Source organism: Mercenaria mercenaria, chromosome 5, assembly GCF_021730395.1.
Source record: "Mercenaria mercenaria strain notata chromosome 5, MADL_Memer_1, whole genome shotgun sequence".
In the NCBI taxonomy this organism is placed as follows: domain Eukaryota; kingdom Metazoa; phylum Mollusca; class Bivalvia; order Venerida; family Veneridae; genus Mercenaria; species Mercenaria mercenaria.
Window position 1 is genome coordinate 56,595,537 of NC_069365.1, and position 13,772 is coordinate 56,609,308.

Here is a 13,772-nt window from a genome sequence, read left to right on the forward strand (position 1 = left end):
CAGTTCTCTGTGATTCCCTTCAATCTATGAAACTGAAAAGAAAATACTAACAAAATATGAAAAATGAACCAACACATGTCACATAAAATTCCCTTCAGAGATTTCAATGCAATTATTTTCAATATTAAATATTTAGCTCAGTTAGAAAGGGGGACAATTTTGTTTAAAAGGGCAGTCAGTGTTGTGAGACATTTTTGTCAGTTTGGTGCATAGGCCTAGGGATTTGAAAAGAATACCTTCATCAGTTTCTGGGCAATTTAAGAATAAAGGGAGAAAACTAAAATCGTAAGGAGGGTAGAGTTATGGTTCTTGCACACGACACATTATGTTGATCTTTGGTGCCAAATTTCAAATTTTAAAACCCATCCATGAATGACAAATGTGCACAACAGACATGAAATCCAAATGGAGATTCAATAAATGGAAATAACTCAAAAAGTAACAACTAAAATATAGTATGTTAGAGTTACGGTCCATGTGCATTGCACCTCTTCTAAATGTCCTCTTTCATTATTTGCAATTTGCACAAATTGCCTACACTAGCTTTAGAGTAATGCCAGAGAAAGGAAAATTCGATAAAAAGAGATAACTCAAAAGAGGAAAGAGGGGAGACGTACGGTTCTTACACACTACACATTATCATGCTGATCATTGATGCCAAAAACATTTTTGACATCCATCCATGAATGACAAAGTTACAGACCGAAAACGAAATTAAGACTTTCAATAAAGGGAGTTAATTTACAAAGTGAGAGGGGTAGGTTCATGCTTCATGTACGCGACAAATTGTCGTGTAATACTGATCATTTCGCCAAGTCTTATAAAAGACAAAGTTACAGACCGGACACGAAATTGGAATGAACGAACAACGAGTGCGCAATTGCATTCGCGCAGTCTGGTCAGGATCCATACTGTTCGCTAACAGTTTCTCCAATTCCAATAGGCTTTGAAAGCGAACAGCATGGATCCTGGCCAGACTGCGCGGATGCGCAGGCTGGTCTGGGTCCATGCTGGTCGCAAACCCACTATGTTGGTTTTCCCATGGCACAGCTCAAATAGTGTATATAACCAGCTGTTCTGTAAGTTTGGAACATAGTCTGATGAACCAGCCTTTAACCAACACATTAACTATTTTGAAGTGCGTTTAACTGCGAAAAAAGAGTTGCCAGACGATAACGTTTAGAATAAAATACCGGGATATTTCATATTCAATTTAAGAAGAAAGATGCTAAACGCACATTTGTCATCAGTATTATGTTCATATGACTCACAATGAGTGTCAGTCAAATATGATTAATTTCTAACAGCCACGTCATACAAATATGTTACGAGGAATTCAATACTTCATCTAAAAACACAACATTCGGTACAACTCAGTTTTGACATTTTGTTTTAAAACCGTCAGTACTTCAAATAAGACAACAACATATTTTCTGTGATAAAGTAGTTAATTGATAATTATATGAATTTTCTTCACTTACGTCAGTGTCATGTAGATCTATGTAAAATCAATCAATGGTATTATAACATGAGCCGTGCCATGAGAAAACCAACAAAGTGGCTTTGCGACCAGCATGGATCCAGACTAGCCTGCGCATCCGCGCAGTCTGGTCAGGATCCATGCTGTTCGCTTTCAAAGCCTATTGTAATTAAAGAAACCATTATGTTGGTTTTCTCATGGTGCGGCTCACATCATGATCATTGTAAAAATAGCAAGATACAAGAACTAAACGATGTACATGTGTGTATTATAACTTACTTTCATATTTCTGGTGGCGGTTATTTGAATTATTCTGCAACATTACATGAGCCGCACCATGAGAAAACCAACATAGTGCATTTGCGACAAGCATGGATCTAGACCAGCCTGCGCATCCGCGCAGTCTGGTCAGAATCCATGCTGTTCGCTTTCAAAGCCTATTGCAATTAAAGAAACCATTAGTGAACAGCATAGATCCTGATCAGACTGCGCGCATGGATCCATGCTGGTCGCAACTATGTTGGTTTTCTCACTGTGTGACTCAAATAATTTTTCCGTTCAGTTTTTCAGTTTTCCGCTTTATCTGTTTCTCGTTTTCAATGTAAAAAAGAAATTACATTCTTGAATATAATTGATTCATTGTCCTGACGAAGTAAATATTTGATACTAACCCTTACCATGCTATTTATATAGTGAACTTGGCCATCTTTCAGTTTTGTACAGTGCAATTAAATGTGTTTACCAAAACGATACTGACTGAATGGCGAACAGTGCAGATCTTGATCAGACTGCACGGATAATCCACACTTGTCGCAAAGGCAGAATCGATCGTGTCCAGCATGTTAAGTGTTAATATACACTTTAACTTTCTGGACAAAATGTAAATTAAAACTAACTGATCGTTTATACTGAAATATAATGCTTCCCACAAGCGTTTGTGTATGACTCAAATATAAGACAAGAATAATCCGTAAGAACTTGTATAAATTGTATATTTGATCTTTGCCCCCAGAGAATGAACTTGATCCTGTATAACTGAAAGAGGCACTTTATTTCTTTATCATCTCGTAGAGACAAATACATTTGTAGTTGTTTGGCTGTGTTATCTAACAGCATAATGTTTGAAGGGGCTAAAAAGATGCTAAAAAACACGACATTCTCTATAAATGACCTTCAATGTCACTGTATAGCTTGATTTCTCACTCTTTTTGCACTCGGTCCGATTATATGTTATTGCAACACAAGACAATAATTTGTTTCCAAAATTGAGTGTTTGTGTGAACTGTCTAAGTTATAATGCTTTGCTTTCCTGGTAATACAGATGCGAAATGTAAATTCCACAAACTTGTGACATATTCCAACGATTTCCAAATATTTCAATCGAGATGAGGAAATTAAATATCGTACAAGCAACCTGTATTGTCCCTATTGTTTTACTTATTACTTCCAAATGTGTCCTAAATCCGTGGTTTTGCGCGCGGCACTTTGTCTCATTATGGTGATCATTTTTTTTATACAAAGTTATTTTAAAGTTCTTTAATCGAATAGGATGATGGATTCGGAACAAGCTTTGTTCCTATTAATTCCAAGTATCACCATAACCTTTAGCTAATTTCGCGGTTTGGCGCGCGACACATTGTCTCGTCATAGTACCATTCAAGGTACGATAGCTACACCTACTGTACATACCTACATATTTGAATTTGGATCTTCTGGGGTTTAAACTAGGGCAAATATTTTAATAAAAGAAGTAAAATAAGTAATTTATCATATTTTATTTCTTCACAGCACAAAACAAGAAATAATCAACAAACACAGTTAACAAAACAACATATAGCACAACTAGCACATGTCTTACATTTAGCACTTTTCAACACTTTCAATTTTCAACATTACCTCTATGTTTAGAAGTCAATATTTAAGCAAGCAAGCCTGCTTCTTTGTCGTCTGCTAGTCTTCTGTTTCTCACCAGCGGTCCATGATTTCGACTTGACACGGAAGTGGCGTAGGTCTGCAGCATGGTCCTCGTGTAACATTGGCTTGTAGCTGATTGGATCACACATATCCTGAAATCATAAAAATAAGATAGTCAGTATGGAATGCGAACATAGTTCAATTTTGTCAATTCAAGAGAATCCGCTTCAAAAGATGTTACTGGAATGATAACGATATTCTTCTTTTCATTTAGAAAATTTTATATATGATTTTCATTTTCTTAAATTTGACCTCCATAAATAACAAAATCGTACTGAGAAAAAAAGCTTTGAAATGTAAACTGGAATGTATGCGTTTCCAAAATGTAGTGACGAGCGTACCAACCTTGTGTGCAGTAAAGAACACCTTGTAGCCCCCGTCGAGCAAGTAAATCTCTGGGAAGTTGAGATGTGGATATCTGTGTTTGTTCACCTCACGGTCCTGGCTTCTCAAGAAACGATACCTGGAATATAATAGGCAATAACATTTTATACGGCGGCTATTTCAAAAGTTATGGTTATCTCAGGATTATTGTAATAAAAAAGACGCTACGTTTATACACCTGTGTTTGTTTAATGTATCATAAACTTTAAGCAACAATATCACAGTGAGACAAACTTCTCAATGCCACAAGTTTATCAGTCTCGTTTGAATACTTACATTTTTGGCCCTCTCTCTGAGGAGAATTCGCAGTGGAAGATCAGCACATGTGGTTGCTCTGACGTCGACGTCTCCTGGAGCAGTGTGTTGACAGCGTCCTTTGTGTACAGGTTTACAGCTCCCCGGATGTGACCTCCCTCAAACTCATACGGGTACCGACAGTCGACTATGGTTACTTTCCCAAGCTGTTCTGAATATCGCCCTTCCATGATGTCCGCCACTGTTTCTGGAGAGATGGACTTGAGGTCGCTATGTTTGCCGGGAATTGTGGGTAATGTGTAGCAACGAGTTGCGTCAGCTACGAGTTCATGTGATTCTAAACGTTCAACAGCTTCGATGATATCATTGGAGTCCTAAAATTAAGAATAAGAATTTTATTAAATGAAATATATAGATCTATGTGCATTTACACAGAAAACAGACGCCAAAAATTATGATGAACATACCCAAATATATAAAACTAAAATCACCATTTTAAAATTAATTTATGATATTTTATATGTAGTGGCAATATGAAATACCAGGTTCTTGGTTGCAAATAAATATTCAAAAATTTTGAATACGATACTTACCGCCAGTACAGAACAGCTCCTATGTTTCTTCGTGGCGGGAGAGTCTACTTCAAGATTGTCGTCTGCTAGTCGTTTTCCAGAAAACAAGCTTCTTCTGGCGTCTGATGTTTGGCGTTTCAGTGACTTCCGCGATGGAATCTTTATCTGCAAGGAGAAATATACACATAATGAACTTACAAAAAATGTTAATGCCTTAATGATGATATTATATAGAAAAACTAGATCTATATATATATATATATAAGCAAGTATATAATAACGTTATTGTGCCCGCTGCATATTTATTTTATTATGATTCTATTTTTGAAAAAAAAAATCCATTTGTCCGGATAACTTTTGCAAATATCATTAAAATGAAATAAGTCTGCATGTTGGAAACTTACCGAAAAATCGGCTCCAGAGCCTGGTGACTTGTACTTTCCATAGGGAGTGATTACGGCCTCGATCTCGTCCCAGACTTCACCGGAAGTTGTCTGCACCGGGGAATCTACAGCGTCTTCAAACAAACGAAGTCTGAAATAAAGAAAAGGATACATTGATACATGTTAAAAAAAGAAGAAACAGATGAATAATGAATGATTTAATTATGAATGGGTTTTTAAAATGTATTTTAATGATACCAAAAACTTTCCTCGTGGTAGTTTAAAGAAATATATTATTAAATATATAGACTCGTATAGCAAATTCGTGCTTTATACGTGTTTGGTATATTAATCATGAAAAATAAGCATCGTATTCGACTCACCTCAAAGACATGATTCTCGAAGTAGATAAAATATAAAGTGATATTCAAAGACGTGCATGTACACTGTATATATGACTTGACGAAGAGGTTATGACTGTGAAATGAAATATTTTCCCTTATATACTTCGCTTAGTAGAGAAGATTGGCCATTCTCGTAATTATGATCTAATAATTAAAGTTTCCGATATAGCTTTGAGCTTATTTTGCCGTAGCAATAATTTAAAGAATAGGTGTGAAAACACCTTCCGCTTTCCTGTTTTCACAACTTTAATTACAATTATAGAACACGTGTTTTGTACTCGGACATTATCCGGCTTATGTGACAAGGTGAACTAATTTGTAGATTTGGCGATAAAATGTCAACGTTTTTCATTAATTGCAATTTTATACCATAACGTCTCAATTTTTCATCAGTAATATTGTTGTATAATAAACAGTATCCGGGGAAACACTTTTCTGAATGCCAAGTAAAATACTGTTAACAAAAATTCACTTAAGGTATCCGGTCCTTAAATCAAATATTGATACCTGGTAAGCTTATATAATTTTCTATCAATAAAAAAAAGTATTGTCTGCTGAAAAGAAAATATGAACTATATATAAAAAGATATAGATTCTTTTCTTTTTACTTGAAAGTTTTGAAAATACTTCAACAGAAATCCAGTTATTACAGAGTAAGATTTATCATTTCGCAGTCAAAAAACATGCCAGTAGTGATTCGTGAATATCATTAATGGTCATCTTACTATATTTACTAATTCAGGGGCCTCCGTGTCCGAGTGGTTAAGGTCGCTGACTTCAAATCTTCATGTGAGGAAGCCATCCAGCTGGCTTATGGAAGGTCGGTGGTTCTACCCTGGTGCCCGCTCGTGATGAAATAAGAAATAATGCACGGAGGGGTAACTGGGGTCTTCCTCTACCATCAAAGTTGGAAAGTCGCCAAATGACCTATAATTGTGTCGGTGCGACGTAAAAACCCAACAAAATAAATAAATAACATAAATTATTTACTAATTCTTGCTCATCAGACACAACTCTTTCAAATAATACCAAAAAAAAATGGGTTACCAGACATTAAAATGTTGTCTATTTCTTAAGTCGGTTATTACATTCGGCTGCTTTTACGTTGTCCACATGAAAATGAAATAAAGTAAAAGGCAAAAGTAATACATTGGTTTATTGAGCGTAGAAACTTTATACTAATGTTTTATATTTTTATAGAGATTATCAGATTGAATATACATTAATTTGCAATTTTTTTTATTGTATCCCTTCAAGCTTTGATATAACAATGATAATCTCATTGTCTCCAATTGGTCGTCTGCGTTGGCTAAGGTTTTTGTTTAGGACCACATTGCTTTTAAACTTTGCACACTTGTTCCATATTCAATATATTAGTGAAGTAAGAAGATCAAGAACCATAGCCCTTACTTTCCTTTTTTTTTCAGAAATATGGTCCCTTTGTACTATAAGAACAATAACTTTGCAAACTTATTTATTATCATTAGATCGTAACTCCTAATCGCACGGCAACAAAAAAGGAGAAAATCTTAAGATATCAGGAATTTATTGCTACATTTCTTGAAAAGGCTTTGAAACTTAGCTACTGCTTCAAATGGTTGGGATATTTGGTTAAGTTAAAATAAAATAACTAAAGGCTTTACAACTGTACAGAGCAGGCTAAAATTATTGCACATTAAGTCTTTGTTTTCATTATAAAATATTTACCTCAACTAGAATGTGTCTGTAGGACACAGGGTGTGCCCCCACTGGTACATTTGTCACAAATAAGGAGCTATAATTCAAATGATTGCAGTTTTAAGGGGGGTGAAGCCCAACAAAAATTTTATATAAAGAATTCATTATTCTAGGCCATATAATTTTTGGGCTATGAGAATCACATTCACAAACAAAAAATCCACTATTTTGGCTATTTCAAGGACCGTAACTCTGTAATTAGAGCTAAAATCTAAAGAAGAATGCCAGGTGTGCAAGGTTACATCATGATAAAGAAACGAATCAAGGTTTCATGAATTTATATCAAATATGTTTTGAGCTAGGCACGTCATTAGGTGAAAATATGCTTTTTTACTATTTCAGGGGCCATAACTCTAGAAATAGAGGGCGGAGCCATACGAAAAATAGGAGGTGCGCAAGTTCATATCATGATAAAGACTATTACAAGGTTTCTTCAATTTATATGAAAATTGTATACTTTTTGAGCTAGGCGCGTCACAAGGTGAAGATGGGCACTTCTGGCTATTTTTGGGGCCATGACTCTGGAAATAGGGGGCGGAGTCAGACGAAAAATAGGAGGTGCGCAAGTTCATATAATAAGACTCTTGAAAGGTTTCATTACTTATTGAGCTAGGCGTGTCACAAGGTGAAAATGTACATTTTTTACTATTTCAGGGGTCATAACTCTAGAATTAGGGGGCAGAGCCAGACGAAAAATAGAAGGTGCGCAAGTTCATATCATAATAAAAACTCATGCAAGGTTTCATTAATTTATATCAAACACTTTTTTAGCTAGGCGCGTCACAACCTTTTTTCGGACGGATGGACGCACGCACGCACACACGGACGCACGCAGGCACGCACGGACAAGACCAAATCTATATGCCCCCTCTACTCAGTGTTGGGGTACAAAAAAAGGCATGCTGTATGATTTATTCTACACATTGTCTCATTTTTTTCATATATCAAATAGGTAAGAGCAGGCTCTATGGAGGCACTGAGCACAGCGATCAAGCCTGTGCCACAAGTCACAGTGTAGGCTAATCACATATAGAAACTGCAGTAGAGAGATACAGTTCACATCCATTAATTTAATCTGAGGGAGTAAATAGATATAAAACAGACCCGCAATATGATCTTTAATTCTATTTAAACGTACGACCGTGACCTTGAACTGACAAGGTCAAAAGTAATGTTCTGCATTCCATATAACTATGTAAAACACAAGTTTCCTGTAATAGACATATTAATTGAAAGGAAATACTAATGCTCGGTAATAAACAATTGCTCATGGGGTTTTAAAATACGGAGCGGACAAGAAATACATGCTATCTGACCTTTAACCCTTTGCCTACTAGTGGCAAATGATTCTGCCTTTGCGACCAGTGCAGACCAAGCCAAGATCAGCCTGCACATCCGTGCAGTATGATCACGGTCTGCACTGTTCGCCATTCAGTCAGTATCTTTTTGGTAAACACCCCTTTTATCAGTTAATGGTGATGTCCAAATTGAAAGATGGACAACAAGCTCATTATAGAAATTTAGTAGGGTAAGGGTTAATGCTGTCTCATGACCGGTATTAAAACAACGCGGCTTAAAGTTTCATTTGTGAAAGGAAAGGAGCATTTTTCAAAAGTATTTAAAGAAGTAAAAGGGATATCAGCGTTTTCTCATTGCTCATTGTAGAAAACGTTTTGCCAAATAATATGAAAATCCTAAGGGATAAGTAAATACAACGTAAACGCAATTTTGTGACGGACGGACTAGCGGCCGAACCAAATTCTGTATATTTTCACTACATGCTTCCTCAAAACAGCCTAATAAACAATTTGGGCGTTAACTTCCTGTTAACCTTACCTGAAACATTGATCCGAGAGAAATGCGCAGCTTGTCCCCAACGGAAAACCAAATACTTATCTATATATATCTCGCCCTTCGTCTTACAATGTGTTCTTATCTTTATAACTTATTTATCTGTCTGATGCGCAGTATCCACACCAAGCTGTTGTATATCAATGTCAGATAAGAATTTCATTTTTGATTAAAAAAGCAAAACTGTAGGACACTTAATTAAATGCTTGGTAAATAACATTATTTTCGAACCAGGCGAACACATGTTTCTACATTAACTCATCGGTCAGACATTTTTATTTTATTTTGTAAGATTGAAATTCTCCCACTTATTTTTTTCTTTCCTTTTGCCAACAGTTTTGTACAAAATTAGTGTATAAATTTAAAATTAATGTTACAAGACAAGCTTATATCCCGTAGTGAAAGGGTCATATATTACTGATACTCAGCACGACTGTTTATTGACAGCACTTTAATCTCACCAGATTAATCCATTTGATCTAGGTTGAGTCTCATTATTCTAAATTAACGCATAGCTTTACTTCTTTATACGACCACTACTAACAGTTTGCAACAATAATTCACCATTTGGAATTTACGCCGACATTGCATGGCTTGACGTGATCAATCTCAGTGAATCGAAGAGAAGAACTGGAACATATCCATTTGGTTCAATTAATACTGAATATATATAGTGAGTATTGCGATGCATGGAAGCTAGAGTTAAACACAACCAAAACAAAAATTCTTGTATTTTCTAAAGGAAGACAACGCAAATATGATTTTAAGTGCAAGAACACTTCTATTGAAATGGTATCTGAATATAAGTATCTTGGTATCCTGTTTTCCAGATCGGGATCTTTCTATAAAACTAAACAAGATATTGCCAAACAAGCTACGAAAGCTATGTATGCTCTAATAAAGAGATCAAAAAATCTTTGTTTGCCAATTGATATACAGATTGATCTTTTCGCCAAAATGGTTAAACCTATTTTATTGTACGGATCTGAAATTTGGGGTTCTGGTAATATAGACGTTATTGAAAGAGTGCAACTGAAATTCCTAAAGCATATCCTTAACCTAAAAAAAAGTACACCAAATGTTATTGTTTATGGCGAGACCGGTGTTAAACCTATCGCAGTTGATATCAAAGTAAAAATGCTTTCTTTTTGGGCTAAATTAATTGTCTCAGACCAAGGTAAATTATCAAGTGAAATGTACGCTATTATGTTGAGTAAATATAATCATATTGATACGAACCTAAATATTAACTTCCAGTGGTTGCACTGTATCTAAACAATACTTATAGAATGTGGAATGTACAATATTTGGCTATCTCATGATTTCCCAAATGTTAATTGGTTAGCAGAGGCTGTAAGACAGAAACTTTCAGATATATTCGTAAATGAATGGTACTCCGGCTTGTATAATTCTCCAAGCTGTAAAATTATACAGACTTTTCAAAAATAAATTTGGATTTGAACAGTATCTTACTAAATCACCTCACAAATATTTGAGTTTTATGATCAAGTTTAGAACAAGAAATCACCGATTACCAGTAGAAATCGGAAATTGGCAAAGAATACCGTTGGAACTAAGAAAATGCACGTTATGTAATGGAAATATCGGAGACGAACTTCATTATTTGCTAGAATGCCCAATGTTTAATAACAGTAGAAAAAGACACATTAACAAATATTTTTATAAAAACACCAATATCATTAAGTTTGAAAAATTAATGAATACTAATCCTGGAAATTTTGTTACATATAAAAAGTTATGTATGCTTGTGAAAGAAATTGTAGTCAGATTTCAGTAATACGTATCAAATGTGTTATTTTGTATGCGTGTATATTTTTGTTCTTTAGCTTAAGTATTTATTATGTTGACATCCAATACTGTATCTTTGTTGCATGCAGTTCTAATTAAATGATCAGCGTGTACTTCTGTAATATATGTATCCAAAGTATATATTCATCCACAGTTGACCTTGTGTTTTCGTTTCGTGCAAGGTTAACACAGCTGGATACGTTCTTTTACGCAGTATACGCAAGTATCAATTATTGTTGGTCTTATAGTTTCGTTTCGGTAAGATTAACAAAGGCACACAGTTGCGAATGCTTGCATTACGTTTACCATCCATCTATCCATACATTCGTCCACACATCCATCCATTCATCTACCCACCCATCCATCCATTCATCCAGCCAGTAGTACAGCCACCCAATGTAACAATTTTATATACTATTTTTGGAGTTATTATTATTTACGAATCATTTCGATATTGTTTAATTGTTCATCGTAAACAGTAACAGCTGGGACTAATTCTCCCTTTTTCTTTTAAAAGAAAGTTCCTTCTCCTGTCTACTACACTTATACGAACCTAGAATAGTGACTGCCAGTTTAAAGAATTACAAAACTTCGTTTTATTTATTGTATCTTATGTTTGTATGTGCCTCGCAATGTATGTATATTTGTTTGTACCTCATGTGTTACATGTAAAATGTACTGAGTGTATATGAATAAATCTTGAAATCTTGAAGTCACCACTGAGTAACTTTGCGTTAAACATGTTTTTCCATTTGCACTTGTCCACGCAATAACTAAAGATAAATTTGTTTGTTTTTGGTTTAACGCCGTTTTTCAACAGTTTTTCAGTTATGTAACGCCGGACAGTTAACATATATATAACCATTGTTCCTGGATTCTGTACCAGTACAAGCCTGTTCTCTGCAAGTAACTGCCAACTTCCCAAAGTCAATCATAGGTGGAGGACGAATGATTTCAGACACAATGTCTTTTATCAAATCGTCACGGAGAACACACGCGTTACATTTAAAATGTAACATTTTTTTTGGAAAATGTCTTAAGAGTAAGCATCAGTGATCCTTTCTTAAATTAGAAATTTTGATTTAGTTGCGAAATATGATAGGAAAAAAATATTCCGATCTCGTGACCATTTTATAAAAGTAAATAAAATTACAATCGTTTACCAAAATGGCTTTTAATTAAGAATATATAGCTCATAATAAAGTTCGATACCTACATATCTGAAATTTGCTTAACTGTGTATTAGATCAGTCACAGAATACTGTGAATACAGAATCTCTTGCATGCAGATATGAAATATTACTCATACAAAATCAATCAAAACTCAAGCTGACTACATTGATCCAATCAAAAGGTTTGCCTGAGTTTTTTAATGATACACAATCGAAGGGGGGAATGTATTTATCTTCCATTAAATACTATCTATCTTAACCTTTGGTATGTATAGAGAACTGACTTCGAAGCTATATTTCAGCTGTGGTCTGACGAGTGTCTGATATGCCAGTGGACTTAAGGGGTTTTGAGTTTACCTTTCTAATCCTGCAAAGGAACCCTATATACAGAGTTTAAATTTTATGTCTAGATTTTGCCTGCCACTTGAAATTTCTGTCCATATAAACTCTGGCGAAATCATCACCCGTATACGTTTTTCATTTCAAAACCACCTTATATATAAATATTTTTTCTTGAAAATTGACATGCAAACTTATAAATATATTCTTAATAAAAACCTAAAAAGATTTAGAAAGAAAATTCATCACTTTAGATTTTATATCTTGATTTTGCCTGACACTTGAGATTTCCGCGCATGTAGAATCGGGCGAAATCTAGACCCGTATACGTTTTTCGCTTCGAAACCACCCTAAATATAAATATTTTTTCTTGAAAATTGGCATGCAAACGTAGATTTACACTTTTAACAAAAGCTTAAAAGGATTTTTTAAAAAATTCATTAGTTTACATTTTATGTCTAGATTTCGCTAATTTGATTAGATTTCGCGAAATCTACTAGATTTCGCTATTCAGTCATACCCGAGTTTTACTTGCCTTTTTGGTTGACTTCTTGATGTGAGCGTAACACGAGAGATCATTTGAGATATCCACGCCAAGGTATTTTGCTGAGGTGACAGATTCTATTAGTGTATTATGCAGGTAGTATTGTGAGCGAATAGAATGTTTCCTTCTTTTGATACGGATAACTTGACACTTGGGTGGACTGAATTCCATATCCCCGTCAAATTCCCACGTTTCTAGTGTCTTAAGGTCGTTTTGGAGGGTATTTGATTGTCTCGCAGAGGTAATTGACATAGAGTATATATATATTGCAGTATCGTCTGCAAATAGACGCACAAAAATAGACTGGATATTTTGTGGGAGGTCATTTTATAATGTACACTGTATTCAGGGAAGAGCAGGGACAGCGGACCTCCAGAAGAGACAGGTTTGGGCTCTGAGCTCAGACCTCCTACGGTACCGTTTTAGGGTTATGGATTGAAGCCGGTTGTCGAGGAAGCTCTTAATCCATTTTCAGTTTTTCGCCACGCACACCGTAGACTTTGTGCATTGAATACGGTATATACCGAAGTGACACGGCCATTAGAAACTCCATGCGGAAACAACACCTCAACCCCGCTCAACTTTTAGCTACCCATTTTTTACCGAAGTCCATCCCATTTGTAAGCAAACACATTTTCAGTATGTTTAAAAATGCCCCTGCTTTCTCATCGGCATATTCTGCATTTACTTTTGTTCAATGAGATAAACATTATCCAATGAAAGTGGCATAGTACTCGGATAGCTTGGACAAATCGGTAGCATGTACTGGTACTGATGATAAACCCTAACAGAAAATGAGGTTTTTTACCTGTAACTTTTTTATTTCTGCAATTTGTAATCAATGGTCGGTATCAAAATATAGCTTAAC

At 35.2% G+C, this 13,772-nt stretch overlaps 2 protein-coding genes across 2 annotated transcripts in view; one reads left to right on the forward strand and one right to left on the reverse strand.

Annotated features, from left to right (window-relative positions):
- Nucleotides 1-3,246: 3,246 nt before the first annotated feature.
- LOC123558430 (M-phase inducer phosphatase-like) lies at nucleotides 3,247-5,325 on the reverse strand. Its single transcript, XM_045350308.2, has 5 exons — nucleotides 5,070-5,325; nucleotides 4,687-4,830; nucleotides 4,115-4,467; nucleotides 3,800-3,917; nucleotides 3,247-3,546 (listed from the first exon to the last, which is right to left on the reverse strand). Exons 1-5 carry the CDS (start codon nucleotides 5,220-5,222, stop codon nucleotides 3,385-3,387), a joined length of 930 nt encoding a protein of 309 aa, XP_045206243.2. The 5' UTR covers nucleotides 5,223-5,325; the 3' UTR covers nucleotides 3,247-3,384.
- Nucleotides 5,326-13,413: 8,088 nt separating this feature from the next.
- LOC123557305 (major facilitator superfamily domain-containing protein 6-like) overlaps nucleotides 13,414-13,772 on the forward strand; it is a 50,605-nt gene continuing 50,246 nt past the window's right edge. The window contains exon 1 of the mRNA XM_045348717.2: nucleotides 13,414-13,524. The gene's annotated coding sequence lies outside the window, so the exon portion shown is untranslated. The remainder of the gene's footprint in view (nucleotides 13,525-13,772) is intronic.

Bases quoted from the DNA above. Each gene is read 5' to 3' on its own strand.
- LOC123558430 (XM_045350308.2), bottom strand. From the start codon at position 5,222: ATGTATCCTTTTCTTTATTTCAGACTTCGTTTGTTTGAAGACGCTGTA. The intron at 3,918-4,114 runs GTAAGTATTCAA...ATTATATTCCAG, and splicing joins TCAGAGAGAGGGCCAAAAAT to GTATCGTTTCTTGAGAAGCC. The intron at 3,547-3,799 runs GTTGGTACGCTC...TTATGATTTCAG, and splicing joins TGTTCTTTACTGCACACAAG to GATATGTGTGATCCAATCAG.